This window comes from Rhincodon typus, chromosome 24 (assembly GCF_021869965.1).
Source record: "Rhincodon typus isolate 14 chromosome 24, sRhiTyp1.1, whole genome shotgun sequence".
Taxonomy (NCBI): domain Eukaryota; kingdom Metazoa; phylum Chordata; class Chondrichthyes; order Orectolobiformes; family Rhincodontidae; genus Rhincodon; species Rhincodon typus.
The window spans coordinates 22,192,959-22,204,973 of record NC_063355.1 but is presented as its reverse complement, the minus strand read 5'-3'; the positions used below and the strand labels follow the sequence as shown (position 1 = coordinate 22,204,973).

General features: G+C 40.2%; 1 protein-coding gene across 1 annotated transcript in view; it reads right to left on the bottom strand.

The window, feature by feature from the left end:
- Window positions 1-12,015, bottom strand: part of LOC109913383 (huntingtin-interacting protein 1-related protein) — a 254,945-nt gene that overhangs the window by 60,573 nt on the left and 182,357 nt on the right. The window contains exons 7-8 of the mRNA XM_048611714.1: window positions 10,398-10,474; window positions 3,216-3,277 (exon numbers count right to left, since the gene is read on the bottom strand). Of these exons, the coding sequence (XP_048467671.1) occupies window positions 3,216-3,277; window positions 10,398-10,474 (139 nt within the window). The remainder of the gene's footprint in view (window positions 1-3,215; window positions 3,278-10,397; window positions 10,475-12,015) is intronic.

Genomic DNA, 12,015 nt, shown 5'->3' with positions numbered 1-12,015 from the left:
ACCGGAGCACCCGGAGGAAACCCACGCAGACACAGGGAGAATGTGCAAACTCCACACAGACAGTCACCCGAGGCTGAAATCGAACCCGGGTCATGTTTCAATCTTTGCAGAACACTTGCGTTCTGTTTGCAAAAAAAGGTCCTGAACTTCCAGTTGCCTGCCACTTCAACACACCACCCTGTTCCCTGGCCAACACCTCTATCTCAGGCTTGCTGCAGTGCTTTAGCGAAGCTCAGCGCAACCTGGAAGAACAACACCTCATTTTCCGCTCGGGGACCCTGCAGCTTTCCAGACTCAATATCAAGTTCAATAACTTTAGGGCTCTCCTATGTCCTCACCCCAACCCCCACACACCAGGCCTTATCTCACAGTCTGCTATTACACACCATCCATTATTAGCCATTAACAGTCTCCATTCACCCTCCCAGCCAGATCATTATCCACTCCTTTGCCTGTCCAACTGCTCTTCTCTCTCTTTGGGCTCTATCCCCACCTATTGTTTACACCTGACCCCCCTCCCCCCACCCGATCTTCTGCATATAAACCGACATTTTCCTAGCTACCATCAGTTCTGAGGAAGAGTCACTCGACCCGAAACATTAATTCTGATTTCTCTCCACAGATACCGCCAGACCTGCTCAGCTTTTCCAGCAATTTCTACTTTTGTCTCTGATTAACAGCATCTGCAGTTCTTTAGGTTTTTTATGTTTAGATCGTCAACAAATATAAAAAGGAACAACAATTAACCCTTTGGTGGTTTGTTGTGCCCACTCAGAATGTGATGAAAGTATCCCAGCCAAGTCTTGTTGAGTCAATAAAGTTACAAAGCAAAGCTAATATAAACAGTTAAATGAACTAATGTGTAATGCTCTAAGTTGGGTCAGGAGCACCATGCATATTATTGATCGAATAGAGAGTTGGGAACCAACATTTAGCATTTCAAAAGGAAAAACAGTGTGCACAAAGGACAGGGAAAGACAGCACTAGAGTAAGAAATAGTAAGACATTAGGTGGAATCAGAATATGAGGAAATGTAGGAAGGTCTAAATTAGGTTGATGTGGAGGTGTGAAGGGGCTAAATCCGAAAGCTTGTGTTTTCAGATAAACCTGTTGGACTATAACCTGGTGTCATGTGATTTCTGAAATTAGGTTGAGTGCATTTTTAAAATTCATTCTTGATGTGAGCTCCACTGGCCAGGCTAACATTAACTGTCCTTCTCAAATTTGCCTTGAGCTGGTAATAATGGGTGACCTTCTTGAAAAATTGCAATCTGTGTGGTACAGATACACCAGGAGTGCTGTTAGGTAGGAAGTTCCAGAAATTTGACCCAGCAACAGTGAATGAACAGCAATATTGTTCCAAATTATGATGGTCATAGAGTCTGAGAGTCATTGAGATATACAGCAAGGAAACAGTTCCTTCGGTCCAAATCGTCTATGCTATCCAGATATCCTAGATAAATCTAGTCCCATTTTCCAGCATTTGGCCCATATCCCTCTAAACCCTTCCTATTCATATAGCCATCCAGATGCGTTTTAAATGTTGTAATCGTACCAGCCTCCACCACTTCCTCTGGCAGCTCATTCCATACATGCACCACCCTCTGCGTGAAAAAGTTGCCCCTTAGATCCCTTTTAAATCTTTCCCCTCTCACCTTAAACCCATGCTCTCTAGTTTTGGACTCCCCCAACCCAGGGAAAAGACCTTGCCCATATAGCCTTTCCATGCCCCTTATGATTTTATAAACCTCTCTAAGGTCACCCCTCAGCCTCCGATACTCCAGGCAAAATACCCCCAGCCTATTAGGCTTCACAAAAGCTCAAACCCTCCAACCCTGGCAACATCCTTATAAATCTTTTCTGAAATCCTTTTTAGTTTCACAACATTCTTCCTCGAATTGAAGAGGAATTTGTAGGTTGTGGTGTTTCCATGTGTCTGCTGCCACTGTTTTTCTAGATGGTAGATGTCAAAGGTTTGGAAGATGATGTTAAAGGAGCTTTGGTGAATTGCATATCTGTAAACACACAAAGCATGGTCAATAAAGTTGGCAAGCTGCAGGCGGTAGCTACGTGGGAATATGATCCTGTAGCAGTAACAGTTCAAAACAGTCCAGGACAGGGGAATAAGCATTTTTGCATGCGAGATGTTCAGGAAAAATACGGAAGAAAAGAATGGAGGAGGCATGGCAATATTTACGAAGCGTATATTACAGTGCTGGAGAGAGAAAATATCCTGGAGAGGGCAAGGAAAGAATCGATTTGCTCAGAGCTAAGTAGTGATGGAAGTGATTTTACACTATTTATTGTATTCCCTATGCTAGTGGGGAAAATATAAAGGAGCAAATTTGCACAGAAATTACAGAAACGAATAAAAGCTATTGGGGAGTGATGATGGGGATCCTTAACCGAATATAGACTGCGACAATAACAGTGTACAGGGCATAGATGGGAAAAGAGTATCTGAAGTATGTCTGTAAGCATATTCTTGACCAGTACATTTCTGGCCCAACAAGAAAGGGGGCACTTCTGGATCTGCTCCTTATTGAACTGAAGGCAAGTATACAGGTGGGATTGTCTGGAAGTCAGTACTACAACCACTGTTTTGCAAGTATCTCAACAATTTTGACTTTGGTGTACACAACACAATTTATTTCAAAATTTTCAAATTACTTAAAACTATTTTGAACTACGAGAGTGACAGACTTTAAGGGGAAATAGACTGGCTGGTGGAATGGTTAAGATCTGGAATGCACCGCCTGATGCTGTGGTGAAGACGGGTTCCATCCTGTCTTTCAAAAGGAGTTTAGCCAAAAACCTGAACAGAAAAAAAAATTGCAAGGTTGCGGGAAAGGTCAGAGATGTGGGAATTTTGGAGTTGTTGGCGCGAGCGGCACAGAGCGGCTGTAACCTTTGTATGGTTCTCCAGTTCAATCCATGGCTTTACATGCAAGTGGCTTCTGAATGGATAGTCACAGCTCAGGCTAACTAACTTAGATCAGCACAAGCAGGAACAGTCAAATACAGCGATTAGCACATGCATATGAAGCATTGAAGCAGCTAGTTTTATTTCTGTCCGAAAGCTCAAACTAAGAGTGTTTTTTTTTCCTCTCAGAATTTATGGAGAGTCTTTTATTCAGCTTTCTTAGGTATAATTTTCTAAACTAACATTTCAGTCAAGAGATGGACTAATAATGTCCGACTGATTATAAACTTACCACTTTCAGCAACTTTCAGCTCGCAGTCCATATAATCAAACATTTCCACCGTAAGCTGGAAGCTGCAACAAAATTTTTTTTCAGTTTAATGTTGGGTCTACAAAAAAACAAATGCCAGCTTTTCCGTATGCATCTAATTATTCCTTATAACCAGGATTGGATCTCAACAAATTGTTCATTTCCTACTACAGAAAAAAGACCCACCAGGGACCTATATTCTCCCACAAAATCAGGCCTTCATATCCACCGCCTTACACATCCATCCAGGGCCCACTCTTGATGATATTTTCACCCACCCTCCCTGACTCCCACATCCCCATCCATAGTTTGTTACATTCCCAGTTACCCATAACTACCATCTCACCCACCCAGTCACAAAAACCCTACCACACACACACACTTCTCTTGCATTCATCCAGTGATACCATCTGCAGTCACCCAGCACACACACACCCTGTACCTACCCACTTATTATCCAAATAAAAATCCCAATTTTTAAAGGAAATCAACTGATCCTCTAACAGATAAAGATCAGCATTAGTAATTGAGGCCATGCAGTAATTCATTCATGGGCATCATTTAGGCTGATGCAGAAACAACGAAGTCTACTGGTGCATTTTTGTTTTCAGATTAGGGGTAATACAGCCTGTGTATTCCAACCTAAAAAGGACATTACTGTGCATGAGAAAAATGATTTTAAAATATAATTTAAAAATTTGCACATCATGAGTGAAGAAACTCACTAAATTTGTTAAGCTTTCAGTTCAGAGAATGCTGGCTCGATACCCACTAGTATGGAGATCAGACAATAACCTCAACATTCTAGATCGAACCCTGCATGAAAGTGTCTTTGCATTAGGATGATATATGGCCAGTTAATGTTTGGAGTAGACCAATTTCACGTTAAGAGGACGAAACTGTTGATTCTACTGAGGATCACTTTTAATATTATATTTGAAGAGTTTTATTTTCTCCTTTCCAACTTTCTCACCTCATGTTCTCTCCTGAAACCTGCCACTTTTGGTAAAGTTTAGCTCAACAGTGAACAGCAAGCTGGAGCTTGCTGGTGTGTCGTGCTGTATTGATAGCCTTGGTCTGCCTATTGGCTGTCATGTCTATTGAAACACATTTAAAGTGAGGAAGGAAAAGAAGACCACTGCAGCCATTGGCCTATCCTACTATCACCCAGCATCTGTATGTGTGGATGTAAAGCAGAGATCAATACATAATCATCAGACCCTCAACTCTACCCCATCTCAGGCACAGAGGTTCATTCTGGTTTCTCTCCTTCAGATATCAGCAAAGAGCAGGAATCCAACATAAGTGAGATATGTGTTTCAATCTATTAAATACAGTTAATGTCTGGTCAAATCCTTGTAAATGTTAGGCAGTCACTGTAATAAAGGAGCAATAAGATGAAGACAAGCACTCAGCCATTACAGTCAGTTCTGGGACACTGGGCTCAGCGTACTGGTTAGAAAATACATTCACAAATGGTAATGCAAAGAAATCAAAACACAAGCCAAAGGCAGGCAAGCATGCCTTTAGATCTTTCACATCTTACAGAAATCTTGGGTTTCATTACAGCATAGCTTTAAACTGAATTGTTGATTGAGTGGTGAATGGTAAATGCTATGGACAGTTTAGTATTTCGACACTTTGCAGACTGGGTCATGGAGAATGCAATGTCTCAGCAATCTGTTCTGTTTCAGCACTTAGGATAGGGAAGCCCCATGGACTGAAAACACAAGCAGGCTCGCTGTTATGTTGCTAAACGCAGCTTCAATGGCAGGATCATAGGTATGGGTACATAATGCAATCAGGATGAGGAAACCCCATGTTCGTTTCCAACATTTGGTCCAGTCAACTCAAAGATTGGATCTGCTCCCCATCAGCTGCACTCAATATAAATGTGATGGGACCTCCAACAGCAGGTGGCAGTATTGAGGAAGGGCATCAAATGGGGTGCCAGACAGTACCCACAGACCGTTTGTGGAGACAGCAAGAGAGGGACAGATGAGGTTATTCCATCAAGATATGAACTACAGGCTCGATTCAACACACATACTGTTTCTCTTTCTCATTTTAGTTTTGATTTCTCTTAATATTTGTAAAAGACCGGATATTCACAGAATCATAGAATCCCTACAGTGTGGAAACAGGCCCTTCGGCCCATCGAGTTGACACCAACCCTCCGAAGGGCATCCACCCAGATTACACCCTCCCCTGCACCCTATCGCTGTAACCCTGCATTTTCCACAGCTAATCCAAATAGCCACACTCCTGGATACCTTGGGCAATTTAGCATGGCCAATTCACCATTAACCCTAACATCTTTGGACTGTCTATCTTTGCTACTAGTGGACTATAAAAAGAATCCCTGCTTCATGATCTACAGGCTATCCAGTGTTGACACCTACATTACAAAAAGCAGCTTATTTTTAGAAAGGGAACTCCCCCATATAACAATGTACATGATGATAATGTCTAAACATAAAACCAACTAATCCTGTAGCTATCATCCAGACAAAAATAACAAAGTGGTAACAAATGACCATAGGCTATCGTGGGGGATGTTTCCTGGCAGGATGGGGAGACTAACCCCATGCTACGCCCTTTAAGGACAAATAAAGCATGTCATGGCCTATTACTGGCTCGTTGGCAGGAAACCAGCCAATTATAGCTGATTAGGAAACTGGTTTCTCAACCCCAAATCCTTTGGCTCACTCCATTCCAAACTTGCTGTCAGTATCAGGTATCATTATCATTTCACATGCCTGTGTTTTACAAGTCACACCAGGTCTTGTGACTGGAGTTACTTTAATAAATGATACATCAAGTTTTGGTGCCTCTACATTCAAAGTATACTATGAGTAATGACTTGGTGCAAGGGCTTTGGGAATCAGAATTATAGATTGGTTTAATTTAGGGCAGAGCTGTAATTCCACAATCACAGTTCTCAGAATCAATCTTTAAGCAATCATTTTGAAAGCATAAAAAGATTTCAGAAATGCCACTAAAAAGCATACAGACGCAGTCATCGTCTCCAGCAAAATTCACTGGTAAGTTCAACTATGATCTCGGTGGCAGGTCTTATTTGCCACATTTGTGGCATCTTTTTCAGCTACTGTAAAAGACTCCCAGTTCTGTTTTTTAGAACCAACATCTAAAAATCCTGCCAGGGCATCATAAAATTGTGGAATAACGCTGTGTAGAGCTGGATCGGCAGTTCCTACTATCTCTATAAAATTGTGGAAGTTTAACAGCTTGCTAATTAGTTTTTTTAAAATAGTTAGCAGGTGGGGGCCTGGCTAGGCTGGCTATAAACAGGTCCAGGCAGCAGGCTGTGCAGGGTGTCATCTCTGCCAACTGCCTGTCCCTCTCCTGCAGTTACATCTGAGCCTGGGTGTCTTTGGAGAGTGAGTAAGCGGTATCTACCAATGGTCTCGATGCCTTTTAGAGAGAGATGGGCACTGTGGGGGAAATGGAGTGCACTATTTCCCTCTCCAGCTCTATGTTGATTTAGTCCCTACCCACCCCTTTCACTTTTTTTTAAGGTAAGCATTGGCCTTATCAGGTTTGCTTGTTAATGTTTCACTAGCCACATGGGTGTTTTCCTGGTTGTAGAAAGTGTAAAGTTCTTGCACAATGGTGTATTTTTACTGAGCCACTACACATTCACAAAGCCACGGGTGATGTGGGGAAAATATAAGCACCACTGCTTTGGCTACAGTGTCAGTGTTGGGGTCGGGGGTCGGGGGGGAAGAACAACAAAAAATGGCAGCTGGGCTGCTGATTTTGGCTCCCACCCAAACTTCTGTATTGTCAAAGACCAGCAAAATGATGTCAAGTTATCCATCCACTTGCACCAAATTTCACAAAAGCATGGTGGGGAAAGCATGCCTTATTTCCAAATTTAAAATTCACCCCCACCCTGTATCTCAATTGGGTCTGAGCTATCTGACTACCTTCATTAATATTCTACATGGGATCGACATTAATTATCAACAAAGACTGAGCATTTGGAGTAAAGCTCAACTGAAAGATACATCAACAATATTAAGAGGATGCTAGAGAAACAGAGTTTGCAGATCAGGTTTCCTTTCATCCAGTTGTTGCTCAGTCAGAAGATCAGAGATGTAGGTTTTCAATCTCAAAAGGGAGAGAACAGGGCCTCATACATCCCATTTGAATTAGGGTTTGGCAACAGTTCACAAGCATTCGGTTATCCAGTGCCATCAGTGTTCTAAGTGAAACATTTCTTTTTGAGTGATACATACTGCTGAATTTCCATGCACCTGCAATGTCAACATTCCTTTATTGTGGACAATGATAAGTGATACATTCAGGTCTGATAGTCATGATCTCAATATGGAATAGTTATCGACCAGTAAGAAAATACCTGAAGTGTTATAAACTGACTCTCAAAAATATAAATTCACATTATAATACGAACCAATGTAGTTTTAGGACACATCAATAGAAGAACAAAGTGCAGGCTCAAGCTGGGATAATATAGCAGTTCACTCAAGCAGAAAATTGCATCTAACTCTTTTTTAAGCTTACCTCCGAAAAGAGAACAATGCTCTACAGAGTACCAAAGTAATGACAAAGATTATCCTAGACCCTAATATTCTTATGGGTACATTTTCCTTTCATTACTAATATGAATAAAAGGTTTCCTAATTTTATACTTGCATTAACTTTCTCCATTTGATTAAGAAACTTGCAATAGGTACGGACATTTGTGGAGATCATACAATCAATATTCAATCTCTACCCCTCCCAAAATATACCTGGAATCCAAACCACCTGTTCTTACACAGTTCAAAATCATGATTGCTGCATTTGACTGGACTAAGTCACACTCAGTTGTGTAGTGCAACTAGACACAGATTCTCCTTCTGGTTGCCCACTGTGTTAATGACATTTGCAGAAGTCATGCAAAAATGTACTGTAAGCATTCACTATTCTTACCAGCAACCTAAAAAACACCATTAAGACATAAAAATACCTCTATTCAACCATGACTCTACACCATGAATCCGGTCCACTTAATTTTCCAATGTAAAAAGGGTTGTTTTGGTGTGTACATATATAGTGTGTGGCTTAGCTGGTACTTCTGAATCGGAAAGTTCTCAGCCTTGTAGCAGGAATTCACCTCATTCCAGTGCACATTAAAGAAAGTACTATCCTTTAGCTGAATCACTGCCAAGGCTCTGATTGTCTCCGCTCATGATAGTAATCATCCCATAGTACTGCTTCAAGAGAACTACACAGTCTACCCGGTGGCCATATCATTCCACCCTTTCCAACAAAAAAATATTATTAACCGTTCATTCATTTCATTGTACTGTGGACTGGATAATAATTGTTACATTTCAAAATAAATAATCAATGTAGTATATTAAAATCCCCGTAAAGACTAATAACTTTTTAGAGAAATTTAAATTCCAGGGACCAACTCAAAAGATCACATGACACAATTTCAAGGTTTTAAAATTTACCGTAACAAACTAAAAGCAACATTATCTTGAAAGCAGCTTGTACTCTAAATTACAGATAGGTTTCTATTGTTTAACTTTTTACATGACTTGCAATCCTCATCCTTGGTTATACTTAGATATCCCTTAAGTGGGCACCTAATTATCCTGGAGCCAGTCCAAAGCAATTCTCTGCTGCTGTTGGCCTGCTTCCTTTCTCCCTTCCAGCTAACTTCTATTGTGAGGGTCATACTGGGCACTCCTCATCTTTAGTCTAATGTAAGTAAACCTTCCAGCGTCCTGTAAGTTCTCACAAACTCAGTCACTTCAACTTGAGTGCAAGCACTAACCAATGTTCCACCTGGTGGAAAATAAAGTCAGCATTTTCTCTGCTTTAGCTGCAGGGTTGACTACTACTCCTTCCTACTGTCATTCAGGCTCTTGGAGATTGACTTGGGTCTGTGAGGTTCAACAATGAAATTCTTCCCTTCACAAACCCCATTTCCATGACAATGTAAATCACATGTGCTTTTCTCGCACAGAAATACCAACTAACTATTGTCTAGACATCTAACTCTGTTCTAGGTGGGAATTAAATACAGTTTAAAACATAATCATTTTAAAACCTGATATTCCTAACACCTCCTGTGTGATTTAGAGTCCAACACTCTACTCACAGTCAGTACAGATGCTTGTGCTATTGTCTGTGGCTGTGAACATTTTGCAGTTTTTCTGCAGTCCCCTGATCTGGGCCCCTCTTGTACCACAACAACCACGCCACCCAGTTCCTGTCATTATGCAGAATTTGGAGGTCACATGACTTCCTTCATTTCATCTTAAACCAAAGAAACAGTCTGAAATTGCAACAATTTCATAAACTTTATTTTTGTCACAAGTCTTTTGAAAAACTTAAAGTAGTATTTAGGGAGCCTCGAGGCCAATTGTTAAGGTAACAGGACTCATGGTGCAACCTCTCATCGAAACTCCTGCTAAATCTGAGACATAACCTGCCTGGTTTTAGGAATAGAATCTTAGATTTGAAACAGCCTGCCAATCAACACAGTTGGTACTGTTTCAGCTATTCCCCTCAAATGAAATCAAATGGATTTAATCATGGAAATACAAAATGGAACAGCCATGTACACAAGGCAGAGGAGAAAAAACAGTGTTAGGCTCTAGACTAAATGGAAGAGGGTTATATCTGCATCTTTTGCATATTTTCTAGCAATTAGTTATGGAGCAGCACTGGGACTATCCGTTTGTCTTCTAGTTAACAAGTCCTACACAGACAAACTCTCTTGTTATTGCAAGGTCAGAAACTAATCTTAGGATTTCTTAAACCTTTATAAATCATCCAAAATCCACTCATCTAGGATATATTATTGAAACCACTTAATGAGATCTTAATCACATAATTAAATCTGAGAATTGGCAAAACAGATTAACTGGGTTGGAGTTAAAAATAACAAATCAATCATGAATCAAATGGGCAAAAATATTCCTTCAAGAAAATCTGGGTCAGGTATTCATGGCTGATGAGGATTTGATTGTTTCTGGTCATTCCATACAGAAGAATAATAATTCTTTGAAATCAGAACAGACTTGTAAATCCTGGAAGACTTGAATTATCCTCTGAGCATGAGGCCATACAGAATATCAGAAGTAGAAGATCCGAATTCTGTGACTTGATCAGACTTACATGTTGTTCACGTCTGTGCCTGAAGCTTTATCCAATACTTCATCAGTTACCTCCAGATGCGGGGGGAACTCTGAATGCTGCAAAACAACGAGGCAGAAAGGAAAGATGTGATCAGAAAATCTCCTCGTTCTAGCTTTAATATACAGTTGATTTTGAGCTCTTTACAAGTTAGTTACCATTCATTAAAAAGGAAATATGTTTCTTTCTCCTTATTAAATTAATTTTAGTGATAGCTGTTTTTGGGGGAAACTTCCATCAGTTCTGCCTATTTCATTTCTCAATGTCTTTCTCAATTATCATTTCACAACTCCCCCATTATTCTGGTTTGGTTGTGGGTCATAAGAAGCATCGTTGGTTCCCTCAGTCCCATGTACAGACACGTATATTTTAAACCATCACCTTAGTAGTTATAGCCTGTCATTTAAGGGATCCTTGATTTAGTCATTAAATATTATTAAAGGTACAGCGATCTGTATACAGCCTCAATATTTATCACATGAACCATCATATTGCACCAGTTTATTTGAAAGCATTATACTGTCATCTCAGCTAAAGCTCAATCATTGATTTTTTCTTGGGTATCTTTTAAAATATTTAATTTGGGAACCATTAGATACATTACTTTATCTACAAGTGTTGGACTGTTCTACAATCACACATCTGACCAAAGTCAGAATTATCATATCAAAAATTGTCTACAGTGCCTAATAACTTAAGGTACAACTCAAGAATTCAAGGCAATAATTTTTAGCTTGGGATTGTTACAAGTTGAAATCCCAAAGGCCATTGTACAAATTTCCTCAGATAGCACGGGAATATTGAGGAATCCCCACAACTATTCCAGAGGAGACTAGAGATGCTAGTTGTTAATGATATGTTGTTTGTATTGTCCATTAGATAACATACCAACACCACTACTGGACCATTAGGAAACCAGGAGACATAGGGAAGGAAATGAAAGACAGTTATTGCACTCCAGCCCCAGCTGCTGACAGCTGTTCTTGAAATGCCAAAGACTTAAATGCTGAGTAATCCTATGATATCATGTACCAACATTTGGCACTTAGCTACTGCACATCTAATCAGACAGTGCAAATTCACCTCTAACCTAGCACACTGGCTAAGTGATCTCCATTTTCAGCTTTACCTTTATAGCATATTGATTTTCTTTTGAGATTGTGTTCAGCTCTTCTAATCATCACTAATCACTTAACAGAATAATCCCATTTGGCAACACACGGAAGTGTAAGACGATCCCTTGAATTATACGTAACTACTGCATGGATTGCTACTGACACAGTTTCAGCTCTATGTTTAATATAAATGATTCAAGATGAACTAGAAATGACCATTCAGCACATTCCATTTCAAAATGAAGGATAAATATGTGGGATTGTTAAGTTTTTCAGCAACATTGTACTGTAGCTTAAACAATGGACAGGATTCCCATTGATAATTGATCTTCAGCAGCCGCTGAGGATGTGTGGGTTTCAGATAAGAAGGAAATCACTTTTTTTTTGCAATGTGCCTTCACAGTTGAATGACCTTGGGACACTGTCTGTCTAGATATATAACAAAATACCACGTGGAAGAGGTACAGAAGACTGACCAATGTCTA